A 20241-nucleotide genomic window follows, 5' to 3' on the forward strand; every position below is an offset into this window, starting at 1 on the left:
GATGCAATGGAGGAACCGAGGGCCTGGAGCTTGGAATGTTTCTGAAAAGAAGCAGCTGGTGACTGTTTTAGAGACAAATGTAGGACTTGACTAGCCACTGAAAACCAACACCAAATGGTGGTGTCAGTAGGAGAAAAGTGAGGTGGAGAGGCCAGGATGAACACTACTGCCTGAGCCAGGTGTCTCAGCCATGTGTAGTTATCCCCAGGAAGTAAGCAGACCAACCCATGAGCAAGGGGCTTGGTGGGGAGCTTGGTGTGCCCAAAGGCAAAGGTCAGAAGAGGACATGAGATATGCCATTAAAGACTGCGTGCAAAGGAGCAGGGTGGCCAGAAGCAAAGCAACTGCTTCACCCGAGAAAACCAGATTTCATGAAATAGCCTAGCCATATGTTTATGTTACAAAGTTTAAACATAGACAAAGATTTTATAGATACTTCATAGCATGAAGAAATGGCAAACCAGCAGCAGATGGACTTAATGCTCATTGAACTGCTCTATTAAAACTGGAACTCAAAAGAGAATAAAGGTCTGGAGATAACAGACATATTTGGTGATCTTCAGAGTATTGATTTAATTAGGGAAAACAGAATTGTTAACTTTCCGAAAGTCTTTATAATTATCAAGTATTAATAGTAATTTTTTATCCAAAGGAAGGTCCTAAGGGAATATCTTTTCTGTAGTGGAAAAAAAATGTGTAGCTACAGCAATTGTAAATAAATGTATTTGGAATTTTGATGAACTTTTTCTATTTAAATCTCCCTCAGTTTATACCTCATTTAAGGATAAACTGACAAGCTCCTCTAAAAAGGTAGTCACAAACTGTTAAGATAATGGAGACAAAATGAATTGATTCCAATTATATGTATCTGTAATCTATTTTTTTCTTTTGCAGTTGAGAAAGCTAAATTTTAGTGAAGGAAAAATATTCTTTTAATTAGATACACTAATTTACTTACTCATAAAAGAACAGAGATCTGCAAAATGTGAAAACTAAAGTATATGCTTTCCAAAAAGGAAAAAATTACTTCAGAGAAAAAGTGATAACAAAATAAACCTAAATGTTAAGAACTACCAATAATGAGTTGGAAGAAAATTAGAAAAAAAAAACCATACCACATAGAGTACTAATACAGTGAGATTAGAAATGTTAAGTCCATGAATATGGTCCCAAAATTATATATAAAAAAGAGTCTTCCTATTTATTCATTGTGGACTATTTTAGACCAGAACATCCCACACTGGCAAAAATAAAACTAAAAATTCACTTGGAAGGTGTGAAGTAATGAGTGGGCGATTCTGTTTGAAATACAGGAACTGGCCAGATTGCAGAGTCTTCATGGTTGATAACTTCATTATAAAACTCATGTTTCATTGAAAACAGATGAGAAAAGCTTCCATTTAGACAAGTATAGCTCACCAGACTGGTTTGCTTGATGATGACCTAAGACTTACTCCCTAATTCACACACCATAACTGCAATGCTCTGGACAATTGGGACATCTGCCTCTGTCCTGGCTCTGCTGCTGGGTCAGCCCTGAGCATGAACATCTGCTCTTCTCCATACGACTTCAGCCTTGGGCTCCAAACACCTACCAGAGGATCCCACTTACTTCATAAGGGAGAAAAACCTCCGTGCATTCTACTTGATTCACACACCAAAGAACAGTGTTAGTACTTCCACAATGTTTTAATTCCACATCCCCAGAAGAATAGAGCTAAGTCCAATTTTTCATAGTTAAATTTCATAGTTAAATTATTTGATCCAGTCTTTACCTAATTAAAAAAATTACAAACCATAGTAAACAAAAATCTCCCCCAAATGGTTCAATAGAGACCACTTAGGAATTGAAACATATATATTAAATATATTTAACAAATTCATCAGATTGACAAGTGGGATTGAAACGTAGAGAACTGAAGATTGGAAGACGTTAAACATTACATTGTGACTAGAAAACAAAAAACCACTGCACATTATTACATCTCATTAAAATATATTTAAAAGTGTACTTCCCCCTCTTAAAGTGGCAGTGATTATACATTATGCACCCACAAATCACTTCTAAACTTTTTTGTTTTAACATCACTCATGTCCATGATAACAAATTTGATTTGGTTAGCTTCAGTGTTTCTTGAGCCTGTGCCTTTGGGATTTTCCTATTTAACCTTTGCAGTCTTTGCCCAGCCATCCAGAAATAGCCTCTTTCTAAGGCTTACAGAGCAGGTGGTACGTAGGTGACTCTAAATCAAGAAAAGGAACTTGATGGAAAAATTGGAGACATTACTGGATTACCGTGGGAAGTTTATACTTATGTATTTCAAGCAAGGCGCTGTTTGTCAGACTGAGGAGTATTCAGGCTGACAGTGTAACATGTGACTCTCTCTCTCTCTCTCTCTCTCTCTCTCTCTCTCTCTCTCTCTCTCTCTCTCTCTCTCTCTCTCTCTCCCCCTCTCTCCCCCTCTCTCTCTCTCATGTTCAGTGTTAGGAAAGGAAATAAGAGGGGGCACACATCAGTGATGGGTGGTTTCATTCTCAGACTTGCTTTAAAAATACCACTGAAAACCTGATGGTAACTGACAGTCCTTTACAAAAGGCCCTATGCAGTTGAGTTTTGATGTTGTTTGCTGTGCCATTCCTGGGGCTTGTACTCAGGGCCCTGGACTCCTTCTTGGCATATTTTTTTTTAAGGCTGGTGCTTTATTTATTGAACTATGTTTCTACTTCTGCCTTTTGGCCCATTCACAGGTGGTAAATCCCACAGACTTGTCTTCCCATGCTGGCTTCAAACCATGATCTTCAGATCTCAGTGCCTGAGTAGCTAGGATTTACAGGCATGAGCAACTGGCACCCTGCTTACAGATACATTTTAATCAATGAAGTTGCAAGTCTTATTAAGGTTCTTGAGAACTGTAAGGGGACACGGAACATGGCATATGCTCTCTCTTCTCAGTCTCACCAGGGGAAGTCTCACTAGAAGTGCGCTGGAGTGCTGACCAGTGCTGCTGGTCTAGAGTGGGCACTCATAGTCCATAGCTTTGTTCTTGTAAGTCATCATCTCAACTTGACTGTTTCTTGTTCCATCCGCCTGGTAAGAGATTGTACATCAACTTCCTTTAACATAATCGTACATTAACTTCCTTAGTGAATTTTCATTCATTTCCCTTTAATTTACAATATGTACACTTGAAGAGCAACAGAAAAGTGAATCATCTAAATACTGATATACAGGTCAGGTATATTTCTTAAGCACATTCCTACTATTTCAGATGGCAGAGGCTGGCTCCCTCCCAGCTCTCCTCCTCTAAGCAGACTCTTAAGCATAAAATAGCAGGTCAAAGGGGTGGAAGCGCCCGGGGTCCATTCTTCTTTAGAAACACAGTGCTTGGTGTCACTGGATGGCCTTGTGATCACGTTTAGATAAAAAGAGGAGTCAAAGAGACCTTGGGTTTCCAGGGAAAAAATAAAGTACCACCCCTACAGATCACAGTTTTTGGAGCAAGTTATCTTCCTAGAGAGGTAGAAATGATCAGGGCTGGGTATTGCCGACGCCCACATTTCAATAACACTGAATACCATATCAGTATGGGCTTAAAATGGACTGACTCCACTCATCTCTCTGATTTTTTCATAAGTAAGCCAGAACACCAATGACCAAGGGGTCTGAAAAATTAACCAAAGAGATTAGTGCATATTTCAAAGCAATTACAAACATTCTACATGTATACATATACATCACACCTTTGAAAAGACAAAGTCATTTTGAGTCCATTTGTAGAAAAACAGGTATTTCATCTTTTGCCCTTGTAAAGCACCTTACCATTTAGAAAGCATTCTCATGACCTGTTTATCAAAGGTCTCTCTAAAAAGAAAAACAATTTACAATAGAAACTGATGATACTCTCATTTTATAGATGAGGACACTTGAGGTATACATGAATACAGTGAAAAGCCAGACCACAGGTTTTGGTCCTCCATTCTTACAGTGTTTTCACTGAAAGATTTCCTACCGGAACGGTTAGAATACAATGCCTAACTTCTAGGTCAGGATTCTCTCTGTATGGTTTGTACATGAAGTAGGATAATTTGCCACTTACCAGCTTGAAAGAAAGGAAGAGGAAAGAATATTCTTTAAGAGTTGGGTCTTTAGAATCCCAACACCTGATATCTTACCACGTGTACAAAAAATTCACATTAAATAGTGAACACAGCTTCCAACCCAGAAAGGCTTAACCTTAACCCAAATGGTGGTGAAGTATAGCAAAGGGAGCTGTAAAAAGGCACAGGAAAGAAGAGGATTCAGCCACTGAGAGATGGAACAGGGAAAGGATGCAGTGGACTGAATGACTCTCTCCTTTGGTTCAAATCAATATCAATCAGACAGAAGCACTATCCTACTGCAGCAGAGACAGAGAAGCTTAAGCAATTACCATAACCAAATATTTGGCTAAAGACTACTTGGCTAATAAATTGTAAAATAATTTGGCATATGTTTGGAAATGCTGAGTATATTACGTTGGTGGACTGAGAAGCTACCAAGTCGCAGATTCAGGAGAACATGTCCTAGTCAGTTACTAAAGACGCATACATAATATAAGGAATATAAGGCTGTAAAGACACCACCTTCTGTGCAAAGAAAAACAAAGGAGGCAGAAGTCTTAGTTAAGAATACAATATGGGCCAGGTGCCAGTGCTTTACCCCTGTAATATAGCTACTCAGGAAGCTGAGATCTAGGGATCATAGTTCTAGCTCAGGCAGAAAAGTCCATGAGACTTTTATCACCAAGTAACTAGCAAAAAGCCAGAAGTGGAGCTGTGACTTCAGTGAAAGATTACCATCCTTGAAGCTAAAAGCTAAGGAGCAGGGCCCAAGCTCCATGTTCAGGACTGGCACACACAAACAAGGACTATAGAATCACTTCTATCTAATTCCTGTGGGTATCATGCTGAAGACAACATCACAGGAACAAAACTATGGGCATATAAGGTAAGAACGGATTGGGGACGGGCTGAAGCAAGGTCATGTCAGGCATGATTCTGGTGGAGTTAATGAGGGGGACCACAAAACCAAGGACTGCGGGTGAGAGAGAAACAGGTTTAGGAGTCTCTGGCACATGAACCCACATAGTTTTCTCCACTTCTTTTGCCGTGCTGTTCTGTGTGGCTGGATACTTAAGTGGCCTCGTGGGTTGATGTTTTTAAATATTAAGTTTACAAGTAAGCTCTTTCTGTTGTGGTTCTGTGTGCACAAAGCAACTTTCTAATGGTGACACAGAGCCCCACAGCATGGACAGAGTTAGGAGGAAGCAGCTGGGTAAGGAGATGCCATCCAGCCATGTGAGCACGCGAGCTACTGCGCCTAATCCCAGTCTTTGTGACTTGGCTAGGTGACCCGGGAGCACTTTGGAGTCTGTGCTCATTTTTTTGTGCTTGGCACACACTGCAGCGAACCCCAACAAGGCAAGGACACCCTGGCGAGAAGGTCTGGGGAGCCAGACCTTCTCAGACAACGCCTTCCTTCATAGCCCAAGTTCATAAAGCAGCCACAGGACCCTGACCTGAGTGCTGGCACACTGCACTACTGAGGTGCCTGGGCTGAGGGGAACAGACCTGCAGTCCCGCTTCCAGCTCTGCCTTCTCCCAGACACAGGATCTTGAGCAAGAGCCCCTTTGGCTAAAACCAGACAATTTACTCCAAAATGTACTTCCGAAAAATGATCCCCATTTGGGGGTCAGGGCCCGACTTACTAGTCCAGTGCCTACCACTCTGTGGTCCATGTCCTGCCCCCCCCCCCGCCCCCCGCATCTAGTCTCTATGGCTTGGCCTAACCTTTGTCACCTCTGGGTCTCTGTGTCCTGGCCTGTTGAGCTTCCCTCCATTTCCTGTATGTACCAAGCTCTCCGACCACTCCAACCATCCTTCTATATAGAGAGAATGTTTCTTTCTCTCCCATTTACCTGCTAAGTCTTACTCATTCTTCAATTTTTAGTTCAAAAATCTTCTCCAGGGATGTTTTCTAAATTCCTTGGTGCAGACTATGTTTATTTTTCTATGTATTTCCATAGTACCAGACTCTTTCCATAACACTCTCCACTTAACATTGCTTACTAATACCAAACCCTTAGAAAAGGACTTTGTCTGGAATATGTGCTGAATTAAACACACAGGTATATCATATTATGTTAAACTTTCATTGTTTGAATTTCTAAATGAATGACTCATTGCTCTTTCAAATTTTTTTTGGGGGGAGAGGGGGTCATGGGGTTTGAACTCAGCCTGGGTGCTGCCCTGAGCTCTTTGCTCTTCAACCCAAGGCTACTACCCTACCCCTGGGCCTGGGCATTGTCCCTGAGCTCTTCAGCTCAAGCCTGCCACCCTAGCCTTGAACCAAGCCCCACTTCCCTAGAAGTTAATCGGAGATAACAGTCTCAGGTTCTTTTGTTCCCAGGCTGGCTTTGAAGCTTGATCCTCAGATCTCAGCCTCCTCAGTAGCTAGGATTAGAGGTATGAGCCACCACATCAGTTTCAAGTATTTTTGACTTATAAAAGGTCTTATTTTTATGACAGGCTTTGTATTATGTAATACCTGAACCAAATAAGGATGATAAAATGCTTTCTTATAAAGCAGAGTTCTGTGATAAGTATTAATAGGTAATGTAACATTTGCCATCAAAATAATAAATTTTAAAGCAGTGAAATATTTATACCCACCCCAATCTACTCTATTTTAGATACCTAGACTAGAGAAGGTTTTTACCATACCAAAATTCTATCCATGAACTTTAGAATATAGGAACAACTACCAAGGTAGTAAACTGATCTACTTTACCTTACTAGACCAAGAAATGCACTGTGATTCTGAGGGGAGGTGAAAGAACACTAAAAAACCAAAAAGGTATTCTAAAAAGAGAAGATAAAGCTTGATTTGGGGGAAGAACTATTCCACAAACCAGAAAGGGGAAAATGTTGATAGATTAAAAGCCATTTAAATACAAAGGAAAAAAATTAGATCAAACAAACAAACAACTTTACCATTCGCAGCCAAGACGGTAAGAAGCCTTTATATAGACTCAGAAAGCCTTCACCCTGCACAGCCTGAATCAAGCAGTCAGTGGATGATTTGTACAGAAGCCCCCTACAAAGGGATCAAGAGACCTCTGTTACATTCTGCCCTAGGAACAGAAACTCATTATAAGTAGTATACTCCCAATTATTTAGGACATATATATAAATATATATACACACCCATGCACATATATATATATATGCACACACATATATGTATATATCTATATATATGTGTGTGTATGTATGTAGCTTCATTTCAGGTTAAAATTTATTTTGAAGTTAACTCTTGAATTCATTAGCCGCCTGATTTCATCCAAAGAGAACCCAGTATTTTATACTAAATCGAACTCTTCTTGTCACCTGAAAGCTTCTAAAGAAAATGCTCTGTAAATTCTCAGCTGAGTAACCTTTCAAAAATTCTATGAAAACAATAAAGACTCAACAAACACCTTTTGTCTAAACAATATGATTGTTAATTAATCAGATAATCCCTAATGAGTAGACCTTTCCATTTGATAAAAAACAGATAATTACTTGCAACAATTTCCTCACTGAACAGAAAAAATGCACAAATACATTTCTATCAAGAATAACCACAGGAAAACATCTGTAAAACAATATTATTACAGCCATTCAAGCACACAAATACTGAAGACCTTCTACCTACTTCCCTTGTTTGTCTCGAGGCTGATTCATTATTCGGCTTTTGATGACATCAGCTGGAGTTCCCAGAATAGAAGCTACCAGCCCGGAACATAAACTGTAGATGCAAATAAATGAAACTGAAAAGTAATACATAGTCACTACTAACTCTTAGATACAGAAATTAGTATGATTAAAATGGCAGGGAGCCTGCCTAGCAATCAAGTTCAAAATATCTATCCTCAAAATAAAAAAATTGGAATATTAAATAGAATATTCAATATAATGCTATGGGTTTTTGCTTTGTTATGCTGGTTCTGGGGCTTGAACTCTGGGCCTGGGGTGCTGGCCCTGAGTTGCTTTGGCTCAAGGCTAGTTGCTCTACCCACTTGAGCCACTGCTTGCCAATTCCAGCTTTTTGTTGTTGTTGTTGCCAGTCTTAGGGCTTGAACTCAGAGCCTGAGCGCTGTCTTGGGCTTTCTCAAGGCTAGTGCTCTACCACCTGAGTACCATTTCCAGCATTTTTCTATGTATGTGGTACCGAGGAATTGAACCTGGGTCTTGGTGCATGCTAGGTGAGCACTCTACCACTAGGCCAAACTCCTGGCCCCCAATTCCAGCTTTTTGGGAATAGTTTATTGGAAACAAGAGTCTAATGGACTTTCTTGCCAGGGCTATCTTTGAACCACAATCCTCAGACCCCAGCCTCCTGAGCATCTAAGATTACAGGTGTGAGCCACTGGTGCCCATTTTCACCCCTCCTTTTTATGCCCTTCCAAGAGGTAAATTTTTTTCTCCCTCTTTCTTTGTTTTTTTTGTCAGTCGTGGGACTTGAACCCTGGGCCTGGGTGCTGTCCCTGAGCTCTTCAGCTCAAGGCTACTGCCCTACCCTTTGAGCCACAGCTCCACTCCCGGTTTTCTAGTGGTTAATTGGAGATGAGAGTCTCACAGACTTTAGTGCCTGGGCTGGGTCTGAATTGCTGTCCTCAGATCCCAGCCTCCTGAGAGGTAGGATTACAGGCGTGAGCCACTGCATCTGGCTTTCTATTTCTTTTGAACCCTATAGTAAACTAGTCACTTTAGGAAAACTTACTGTTCAGTGTTTCCAGAGAATACTTGTCTGGCTCTTCCTGGGCCCTGTGCTGTCTTTTTAAGATGGGAGACACTCACACACATTTGCTGGATCTGGTTGAACGTCCATCATCACAATTCAGCCCTGGGATGGCACCATCAAGGGAGAAACTTTTTTGGAAAGTTTAATCTGAAATATCCTGCAATTTTTATCTGTCATCTTCATCTAACTGCATACACACTAATGAAGTTACTCTCTTTATATATGCTATGATTCTTCTCTGGGGTAACTGATGCCACTAGATTCCAACAAAAGATACCCAAAGTGAGTACTTAGGCCAAAAATGAATGAAAAGGTGGTACAGAATAAATGTCACTTACCTGGATAAGCCATGAGTCATGATATTTTCCTCAAGTGATGTATTCAACACCAAGTAGTGTTTTACTGTATCATAAGTGGTTAAATCTGACAAAGGAAAAGGAAGGTTTAAGTATTTGCTCACCCAACAGTGAAGAAAGATCTTTTGTGTCCAGAGAGTGTAAGTCTTGGAGCAGGAATGTGTCCCTGAATGAAAGATGGCAATCTTGGTTCCCAGCAGAGGAAATGGGGGTAGGGGGAGAAGAGGAGGAGACAGACAGTCCATTGTATTATTTGAACACTTCCACCTGGCTATGCCTCAAATCAGGCCTAACCCCTTGGATTTCCAGTATTTGAATTGATAAATTCCTTTTTAAGTTTAAATTAGGCTGCCATGAGTTCCAAACACTTATTAAGAAAAGGACTAGTGTTTCCTATTCAACTTTGTATACACACTTTTTGTCAGTGATTACGAGGAGTTATATAGTGACTTCCCATCCAGAAGGACTGTGGACCGGAATGGAATATGACAAGAAGGACATCTGATCGCCCACCAAATATCAGAATGCCTACCATGTGCTTGATATTATTCTAAAGTCTGGGGGAAGAGTCATGAATGAGGTGAGCAAAATTCCTGTTCTCCACTGAGGGGTAAGACCACAAAATAAACCACGAATGGTACCTGCTCCTGAAGTAAATTCTCTGAAGACATGTAAGGTAAGATAAGTAGAGGGGTGGAAGAATGGTGACTGTGAGTTTTAAAATAGGGTGATCTGGGAAGGCCTGTAGCTAGGCTCACATCCGAGCAGAGACCTACAACAGTCCTCGTAGATCAATAAGAGAAGGTATCCCAGGAGAAAGCACAGCCTATCAGCAGGGGGCTGACCAGAGGGTCAGCCAGAGGTGTGGTCAGGCAGGATGCAGGTGGTGGGGCAACACAAGGCCCCCATACTATTTTGAAGGATGCTTGCGATTGTTCTGTGGAGACTAGATTGTAGAGAGATGAAGCTCATAGATGAGACTCTACAAGAGATGAGGACTTAGATATGGGAGATGTGGAGCCCAGCTCAGATGCTGCAGGTTGCAGACAGAAAAAAAAAAGTTTGGGGTATAAACATTTTAAAGGGAAGAGTTGTCATTTATGGAGACAGAGATGAAAATTAAGTTAGATGGCAACAATGATGAGCTTGGTAACTGCACTTCCATGGCACAGGGGAGGCCGATGGCTGTAGAGACAGAGGGATCAGCCTTCCATACTGCTCCATTAGGAGGGGGCTGAGGAAGTAGTTCTAGGGATGGAGAGAAGAGCATGAATGTGAGCCATGTCTGCAAGACAAAACTAACTAGACTCACTGGACATAAACAGCAAAAGAGTCAACACTCATACCTTGGGAAACAAAAAGAACGGTGAAATTAGGAACAGACAGTGTTGTATCTTAATAAGCTAGGGTGGTGAATTCACTATTCCTTTGAGTAAATGAAGATTCTAAGGAAGATAGAACTTGGGAGAGAAGCCTAGGCACACTGATAAACTACAATCAGAAAGACTCCTTGAAACCAAAATATCCACCAACACGCAGCAGACACAGATGGCATGAAATAGGAAATAGACTGACTGACTGCTGTTTTAAACTGGTGCCTTATTGGAGCCCGCAAAAATAGTACTTACAATTTCTTAGGATCATGTAATTGGTCCTAAGATCCCTTCAGTGATCAATTCATTCATCACCGGTTTAATGACTGGAAATACAGAGATGAATGCACACACGGTCCTTGCCTTCGAGGGGCTGGTGGAAGATAGGGATACACAGAAGACAATGAAAGGAGGTACACAGTAACAGAACTGTAGAAACAAAGGAGAGGGCACCTGGCCCTAGGGGGTACAGGAGAGGTATTATGGAAGGTTCTGGCACAGAGGGGTGAAGAAGACACTGAGGCAGTGTGAGGGATCTGCAGAAGAAAACTAGGCACAAGAGGAGAGTGAGGGGGTAAGGGAAGAAAGCTCAGAAGTGAGCAGCAGCTTTGCATGTGCAGGAAGCAGAATCTGTACTGCATCTCAGGACTTTATACTTCACTCTTCCCAGTAGACTCGACGAATCCCTCAGTTCTCTGAAAGTACAGGGCAAGTGTTGTAGACCTTTTATGTCGGGTTCCAAGTGTCCACTTTGTGATCTGAGTAAGGAGAAGCAAGGGCAGGGTTTTAAGGGAACTAGTTACCTTCGGATAAGTCTCTGTGGGTTATGGCTACACATGTGAGACTAGAGGAGAGAAGTTAAGTGGAGGCAGTGGTCTGGTTGGGAGGTAGCTTTGTGGACGCTGAGATGGGAAGTACCAGAGAAGGGGACATGGAAAGATGTGCAAGATGGAGGTGGAGCATGAATGCATGCGTGCATGTGTGAGGTGACCGTTCTCTGAGATGAAACCCTAGGATGACAAGAGGGAGCCTTTCATGTCTGCATTCTCCTTTTGTAAACAGGAAAGACCAGCTGCTGCTTTTTTCTTTAATACTACAGCAGCACAGCAGCAGTTCCTATATTTCATTTCTCATGCAGGCACTGCATTCATCCTGGTACACATGCCTGGGTGGTATGCCAGCATAGATGGTGCATGTATGTGTCTATCCATTATCTATTAGACGATTTCAGTTGGAGAGTGGGTGTGCAATTAACCTCCTGTTTTTATAAAATCTTATAGCTATACACATTCGCTTTGTTTTGAAGACAGGATTGAGTGCCAGGATTACAACTGTGCATTCCCATGCAAGACAACACAATCTACATGCTGATGTCACATAATTAGGCATGTGCTTAATTTAAAACTGCTATGTCTTCTTAAGAAAGCCATCCATGGGCTGGGAATGTGGCTTAGTGGTAGAATGATTCCCTACCATGCATGAAGCCCTGGGTTCAATTCCTCAGTACCACATAAACAGAAAAAGCTAGAAGGGGTGCTGTGGCTCAAGTGGTACAGTGTTAACCTTAGCAAAAGAAGTCTAGGGACAGTGCCTGGGCCCTGAGTTCAAGCCCCAAGACTAGCAAAAAGAACAAGAAAAACACTGACATCTCACTTACTTAAAAGTGCTTTCCTCCTCTATTCCCCCTGAATGGTCAGTGGCATTTGTGCCTTCTCCAGTAGTATGCATTATGGTAATCATGTGTGATATGTTACTATGCATGTAGTACATATTAACCTTCTGGTAGTATTTCCTGACTCAAAGTAAATTAATATTTGACATGTTTTAATTTTAATTTTTTCTAGCTTTGTGGAGATATAGCTGACAAAACGTGTATAGCATATAAAAGGAAAATGGTCACTGAAAATGTAAAGGGCAGGGCTGAGTTAACACAATATTTGTTTGTATTTCTAGTCGGAAGTGTTAGCATAGGGTAAACCACTTAGGCACAGGAACAAGTATAACCGGGGGGGAAAATTAGGGAAGTCTGCATATAATGGTCCTCAGTGACTTCATGTAGTAGTTTTAATCTTTGATGTTCCAATATTAAAGCTTGAACTCAAGGCTTTGAATTCTTGTTTGGCATTTTTGCTCAAAGCTACTCTACCAATTGAGCTACTGCTCCACTTTAGGCTATTTTGCTGGTTATTTGAAGGTTAAGAGTCTCCCAGATTTGTCTGCCTGGGTTGGCTTCAAACCATGATCCTCCTATCTCAGCATCCTGAGTAGCTAGGATTGCAGGCATGAGCCACAGGTACCCGGCTTTGGTTTTAATGTTAAAGCAAGGTCTGGAGTAGAGAGAAGGGTTTGGTTTTTTTCCTTATTGCCACGATTTGCTCACCCTAGGAAATGGTGTTCATCCCTCACTGCACACAGGTGACTTTCTGTGGAATTATTCACTATGGCATCACAACAGCCATTGATAAGTTATGAAAAACCATAAAAGAATTCATATGTCTGATAAAAAGTGTTTATAAGTACAAAAGCAATCAGATGTCTCAGAATTCAGTAAAGTTTCCATTACCTCCCATGTTCACCAGCGCTGCTCTCTGGATATTGGGAACCCAGCCTGCCCACAGACCACGGATTCCTCCTTCAGCTAAGATTTTTGCAAATGCATGGTGCACTCCACGAAATCTAAGGGAAATAATAATGGAGTTGAACACTCTTTCTATTTCTGTGTGTGTAATGCAGCTGGAGAGCTTTCACTGATAGCTGTTCTAATCGGAATATAAAACACTCAGATGTAGGAAGAATGCTATTAGATGAGGAAGTGGAGAGAAACTGCAAAGTTGACCTTGTTGATTCTCTTTTTCATAGGAGTAAATGGGGGAAAGCCAGGCTTGTGGCGCCTTTGGGAGAGATCTTTAAAGGGAGCCCTTTCTAAAATTAAAATATAGAGAATGGAAGCAGCCACCACACTCTCAACCACAAAAGCAATGATGGAGTTCTTACAAGGGATAATTTTACTGATCAGATACTTTGCATCACCTGCAATAGGCAAAGAGTCTACCATCCAATATGACGGGTAATGGCCTCAGTGGGGAGAAGCAGCAGTGTTATCCACACATAACCTGATAGGAAACAGGAACATTTCCTCATTAAAAAAAAAGCCTAGCTTTCCTCTTAATATAACTACTTCTCCCCTGGGCTTGCTTCCTTCATGCTGGGGCTTGAGCTCGGGGCCTTGTTTGTACTATCCCTCAGCTTTCTGCCCAAGGCTGCCACTCTACTACTGGAGCTCCACTTCTGGCTGTTTGCTAGTTAACTGAAGACTGGGTGGCTCTTTCCCACCCAGGCTGTCTTCTGTGATCCTTGGATCTCAGCCTCCTAAGTAGTTAGGATTATAGCCGTGAGGCACTGCTGCCCAGCTAAATAACTTCTATGCTAAAAGAATCAGTAGAGACACCTTTATGGATACTGATTATAAAAATAAGTCCATTAGGTAAATGTTCAAACGATGGTGTTGGCAATGAGAAAAGGAATCATTCACTGGAGAACTTACCTCAGTGGCTTTCCCTCAAGTTTCCGTTTTCCTTCCATTTGCATCTGAACCTTCACCAGGTCTGTTGGGTTGGCTAAAAATTGGCCAATCACACCAGCCATCATTCCTCCAATGACAGACTTCCTACAATACCGTTTTAAAAGATACCATTAATTCCAGATTTTTGTAGTGAATCAATGCCAAGTTGGTAAGCCAAGGCTCTGGGTAACAGATGAAGTGAAGAGAAAGATTAGCCCAGAGAAAGTATATAGTTTGGCTATTTATTTACTGACAGGAAGGATCAAAGTATCCAGCCTCATCTCGCCTGGAATCAAAGGTATAAACATTTGAAGCGACTGTTTAACAGCAGTCTGAATCTGAAGACAGGGTTGTTAAGATGGCACAGTTGTAATCAGCCTCACAGGCAGATGAATATGAATCAGCCCAAATGTAAAATCCTCTCCAGGTTCCCCAAATGAACGGAGCTGAAAGCATCTTGAAAGAAACTCCTCATTCTTATCTAGTCAACAGTGGGCAAGAGGAATTGGAAGAATTATTATTGTAAGTTAAGAAACTGGGTAGAGGATCACCCATTAAAAATTTACAAGTAAGTTATGCTATAAGAAAACTGCAGATTAAAGATGATTTTTAATGACATCCCTTGATTACTGGTGAAGTAAAATATAATTAACATGTTCAGGATTTAGGAAGCAATGTAAAACCTGGAGCTTGCCAAAGTCTATCATCTAAAATAGAGAAGAATGTCACATAATTATTAGAACATACAGAAATATATAATGGTATACTTTATTTGTACTCACCAAGTTGAGCTAACAGTAATTTAAATTATAAAATAATAATAAAGTAAGAAAAATGGTTGATATTAATAAAAATGTGCCACATTAAAAATTTTAACATTAATGTTAAATGTGCATTAATTTACATAGATACATTATGTCTGTAAAGTGTAGAAGGAGATCAATTTTTGGATTTCTATTGTGATTATCTAAGTAGTACAGTAATTTTAATATAAATATACTCTGCTAAATCTAATAAATAAGACATAAAAGCTTTTAGGGACCATAGAAAATTGTCAAAACAAAACCAAAACTTACCAAAGGGGATAATGCTTATCTTCACTTTTGCCAAACACAACCTCTCGGAGATGCTCATAGGTGACCATCCGACCACCAGAGTACACTGGAAAAGACCATTAAGAAGGTTGAGTTCATGCTGGGAGCTGCTGGCTCATGCTTGTAATCCTAGCTATTCAGGAGGCTGGGGTCTGAGGATCACAGTTCAAAGCCAGCATGGGCAGGAAAGTCCATGAGACTCTTATCTCCAATTAACTAACTACTAGAAAACAAGACTAAAAATACTGAAAATAGAGGTGGCTCTCAAGTGACAAAAATGTAGACCTATGCAAAAAAACACCAAGTACAACACCCATGCCCCAAGTTCAAATCCCAGTAACAGCGTGTGTGTGCGTGCACGTGCGCACACACACACAGACGCACACACACACACACACACACACACACACACACACACACACACACACACACACACACACACGGCTTGGCTGAATAAGAGGACTTGCTGACCTGGCCTCATTTCTCGCTCTAGCTGTGTCTTTCCTGCATCTTTGCTCCTGAAATGTGGGTTTATTGGGATTCCCTCTAAATGGGACAGGTCTTTTTAAGTCTCAGGATTTCACATTACACTGTCTGAATCTTTCCAGAAAAAGATTCCCCCTTTTCTACAGTGCTGTAGCTCTCAGTGAATGCTCTAATGAGGGGACTAAGTACTAACGAGTGATCAGCTTGCTCTCTTCCTACTAATACTTTCCTCACACCTCCATGGACTTCTCCAGGCTGGTGTGGTATGTGTTTGTTGTCTTAAATGCTCTGGTATGTAGTTTGGTACAAAACATTTTCACCGAATGGAACTTCATAGGAGAATTTATTAATGCATTCCTCTAAAATTTCAAATATGTGAAATATTTTGTGTATGTATAATTTTTAAGCAAATTGCTCAATTTCTATTATAAAAATTTTTTTTACCAGTCCTGGGGCTTGAACTCAGGGCCTGCCCACTTTTCTTGAGCTTTCTCAAGGTTAGTGCTCTACCACTTGGGACACAGCACCACTTCTAGCTTTTTTCTATGTATGTTGTACATGCTAAGCAAGCACTCTACCATTAGGCCAAACTCCCGGCCCTATCAAAAAATTTTTATCGTTTATTGCTATAAAAATTTTAATAAAAACAAATAAAGATTTTCTGATCAGAAAAAATGTTTATTGTCATTATAAAGGTGATGTACAGAGGGGTTACAATTTCGTAAGTAATAAATCTTAATTGTAAAAGCTCTATGTGATGTTGAAGAGGGTAGTTCATAAGTACTTTCATTTACATTTCTGAACATTTAGAAAAGTAACTACAATTGGCAAACTTTCTTCTTCCCCTTCTAATAATCTGTTGTATTCGTAGAGGGCAGAAGCGTGCTGGATTTGGAGACAGAAAAGCAGAGGAGACAAAGACTGAAGTCAGAACAAACTTACCAGCTGGAATCAAGATAAATACCTACGTGTCTGTAAATGGCGGGTGTCACTCCTTGCCAAAGCTTTAGGAAGCCTTCCTCTTGGATGATGCCCAGGGCAGTGAGCAGCATGCCCCTGTAGGGGGCAGGTTCACGCATACCCTCTCCCAGTCGAGCAAGGGCAGCTTCTCCTTGCATTTGGAGTCGAGTTTTTGTGAGATCGAGGGGAAAGGTTGCTAGCAAAAGAAAAAAGTAAGGGGTGGGAAGGGAGAAACCACAAGATTCAGAGAAACAAATGGAAATGATAAGATCACAGGACCAATACTTTCCCAAGATTTGTGGTTTTCAAGTTTTGGGCTACATCCCAATATGAGAGACTGTTAAAAATCTAAATTATTTAGCCCTGTTCCCTTGTATTCTGCAGCAGAGGAATGCAGGTTCAGAATCGGTCCATTCCCACACTCTCCCTGCACCCGAGCATCCCAGACAGGGTCACCAGTGCAGAGTCAGAACATTCCATGGAGGGGGGGTGGGGGGGATGGCAGTATCCTTGTCTTAGCCTGGGAAGCTGAAGCAGGAGGATCCTAAGTTCCAGGCCAGATTGGGATACACATTCACTGGGGTTTCTATTCAGAAATTTAAATCTAAATTTTCAACTTTTGCTTTCCAAAGCTATCTGAAGTATTTTTACTTAGTGATATCCAATGGACTGCAGTTATGACTATATCAACCAATACTGGTGAAACTTTAGAATAATTAACTGCATCATGTACTCTTAGGTACTACAGTAAATGTAAGATGAAGCTGAGTTCTACAGTATCAAGATGTAATGGAGTTTGTCTTATAAATCAGGGTAGGATGCTCAATATTCTTTCAATCAGGGCATCGACTAAGTGGCTTTTTACCAGCAACTGGTTAAGTTTTATACATGGTCTACTTAATGGACTCCTTTGTAAGCTTGAAATTGTTTACATTTGAAACCTCTTTCAAGTTAAAAAAGAGTTAAGCTTCTTGACATGCATAAGGAAAATCAAACATTATATCCAACACAGTGAATGCTCTGAGTAAGTGAAGTCATGGTGTCTTGACAAGTTCAAGGACATTACTGACATGATAGAGGACTTGGAAATGATCACTGCCTGGTACAAATTCCTATCATACCTTTATGAAGAGAAAACAGAGGAGATACTATTAAAGCTTTCCAGTGGCCTTTGGAAAAGTTACTAAGTTGTCAATGTTTTCCTAAAACAGAAATAGATTGTGCAGGGAGACTTTGACATATGAACTTGAAAAAAACTCTTCATAGGAGCCTCTAAGCAAAAAGCTGTTTCTGAAAACAGTTTTGTTTTCTTTCTGGCTAATGTTTCAGGCTCTGACTCAGAACTGTGTACTCCAAGTCCATGCCATACCCTGGGCTTCCTTGTCTCTTGTGCATTCCTTGAGCAATTTCCACCCTGACTTTTTACAAGAGAATGTTCCTGTACAAAAGTCTTTTGAGACTTAATGAGAAACATCAGTTACAAAACAAATTGGAAATAAGTGATCTGACAATCAGATTTCAGATTTCTTTAAAAGTTAACAGTTTATTTCAGTAAAACCAATGAAAAATAGGAATTCTCCTTCAGCTTAGAGAAAAAAAAAATAGAAGGGCCAAGGGGCCAGAGGAGAAGAGGATAAAGGAGCAAACAACAGGTCACGACCATGTTCTGGACAGGTTAGAAATGCAAACTAGATTCGTGTTAGAACAGGACTGTCTTCAAATGACTAACACATCAGGGCTGTTACATTTTAATTATTTGAATGGGGGAAAAATAAGGATCATTGAAAACACAAAGTTAAAGCCTCGCAGAGAACACACATTCTACTTACACAGGTCGTGGAAGAGACAACACCTACTCATGCACAAACCTCCCAATCCCTCGCTAGGTGGTCACTTAGTGTTTTCTCCGACTCATCTAGGAAGATAAAGCTGGTCTCCCAAGCTCTTAGGATAGCCCCAAACAGCTTCATGGCGATAACCAGCGCGCCGAAAAGCTGGAGATGGAGCTGTGGCTCAATGGTGGAGGCCCAGTTCAAGAGCCCACGGTCCTCCCCTCTCGGTCCTCCCTCCCGATCTTCCCCTCTCTGGTCCTCCCCTCTCGGTCTTCTCCTCCTGATCCTCCCCTCCCCTCCCGATCTTCCCCTCCTGACCCTCCCCTCTCAGTCTTCCCCTCCCGATCTTCCCCTCCCGATCCTCCCCTCCCGATCCGCCCCTCACGCCCCAGGCTACTGGCACAAACACAAAAGGTCATAAGGCTGGGAAAAGACTCTAGAGCCCAATGGCGGAAGCTCCTCAGGAGGGCCCACCTGGGCGCCGGAGCGCCCCCCGCGGGCGCGGCCCGGCCCTCCGCCCCGGGTGCCCACAGGCGGGGCCGCGCCGGGCTCCGCGCCAGGCTCCGCGCCGGGCTCCGCGGCTCGCCCGCCCGCCCGCCACGGCGGGATGCCGGGGCCCGGCCTGGCCCCACCGCCCGCCCATCACTCCCTCCGCGCCTCCCCGCGGCCGCGGCCCACGCGGGGGCGCCGGAGCCCGGGCCGGCCCCACGCGGGGACGGCGGGTACCTAGCTCGGCCACGGTGGCCGCGCAGCCCGACAGGAGGAACTTGCTGGCCCGCGGCCATCTCTGCGCGAGCGGCGGCCGCGCCCCCTCGTCCTCCGGGACCGACATCCAGCGGCAGGTCCGGACCGCAAGGCGCCCCCCGTTCTCGCCGGCGCCGCTCAGCCCGCCAGCGCCCGCAGAGGACCCATGGCCCGCGCCGGGCTCCGCGAACCCCGACACCAGAGCGGCCCCGCGGCCCCGCAGCCCCGCAAACCGCAACGGGGACACAAAGCGGAGCCCGAGAGCACTCTGGGAAATGTAGTCCTCCAGGTGCGGCGACGGCTCTGATTGGTCCGCAGAGACACGCCCGTGGCCACGTGACGCCCCATCTCCATGGCGACAGCGTGGCGCGCTTCCGCCCCGCCCCCTCAGCCGCGCTCCCCGCCCGGGACGGCGCGTTGGGTAAAGCTTCCCGGGGAGAGGCGCTGGGGCGGGGAAACGAGCGGCGAGGAGGACTTCACCTCAGGCCTGGGGCGGGGAGAACGCGCCCGGAGTACAAAAGGCCTGCGGCGGCCGGAGCAGCCGCGGGAGCGGCGGCGCGCTCCTGGGCTTCCCCCGACGGCGGGCATGGAGCTCGTGTGCGGCGCGGCGGCCCTGGCGCTGGGGGGCGCGGCGCTCGGCCTGGCGCTGCGGCGGCGGCGCCGGCGGCGGCCCCGGCCCCCCTGCGTGCGGGGCTGGCTGCCCTGGGTCGGGGCGGCGGCCGCGCTGGGCCGGGCGCCGCTGGCCTTCGTGGAGCGCGCCCGGGCGCAGGTGCGTGGCTGGGGCCGCGGGCGGGCGGGCGTGGGTCCGGGGCACCGGCGGAGGCTCGGCGTCCGCTGCGGGGCCGTCAGCCCCGGAGGCGGGAGCCGTGCTGGCCCCGTCCCTCTCCGTCCCTCTCGACTCGCCGGCTCGGGTCTCCGGTTAGGTTTTCCTCGGGGGGGGGGGCGGGGGCAGCAGGTTTGTTCGCTGTTTCTTTCTTTCCAGGTCCTTTGATAAGGAGAGTTGTTGCCT

The 20241-nt window shown here is 43.6% G+C and overlaps 2 protein-coding genes across 3 annotated transcripts in view; one reads left to right on the forward strand and one right to left on the reverse strand.

Moving 5' to 3' along the window:
- Window positions 1–2189: 2189 nt before the first annotated feature.
- On the reverse strand, window positions 2190–19478 carry Slc25a27 (solute carrier family 25 member 27). 2 transcript variants are annotated; one of them, XM_090355531.1, is made up of 9 exons: window positions 19215–19478; window positions 16661–16852; window positions 15193–15277; window positions 14099–14221; window positions 13118–13230; window positions 9164–9248; window positions 7737–7829; window positions 7034–7136; window positions 2190–3088 (listed from the first exon to the last, which is right to left on the reverse strand). In XM_090355531.1, exons 1-9 carry the CDS (start codon window positions 19318–19320, stop codon window positions 3011–3013), a joined length of 978 nt encoding a protein of 325 aa, XP_090211657.1. In that variant the 5' UTR covers window positions 19321–19478; the 3' UTR covers window positions 2190–3010. The 2 variants fall into 2 exon arrangements, with proteins under 2 accessions (XP_090211657.1, XP_090211658.1); XM_090355532.1 differs by lacking the exon at window positions 2190–3088 and adding an exon at window positions 3257–3663.
- A 325-nt stretch (window positions 19479–19803) lies between these two features.
- Window positions 19804–20241, forward strand: part of Cyp39a1 (cytochrome P450 family 39 subfamily A member 1) — a 40318-nt gene continuing 39880 nt past the window's right edge. The window contains exon 1 of the mRNA XM_090355533.1: window positions 19804–20001. Within this exon, the coding sequence (XP_090211659.1) occupies window positions 19819–20001 (183 nt within the window). The 5' untranslated portion in view covers window positions 19804–19818. The remainder of the gene's footprint in view (window positions 20002–20241) is intronic.

The sequence above is a fragment of the Megascapheus bottae genome, chromosome 22, assembly GCF_031878675.1.
Source record: "Megascapheus bottae isolate mThoBot1 chromosome 22, mThoBot2.hap1, whole genome shotgun sequence".
Taxonomy (NCBI): domain Eukaryota; kingdom Metazoa; phylum Chordata; class Mammalia; order Rodentia; family Geomyidae; genus Megascapheus; species Megascapheus bottae.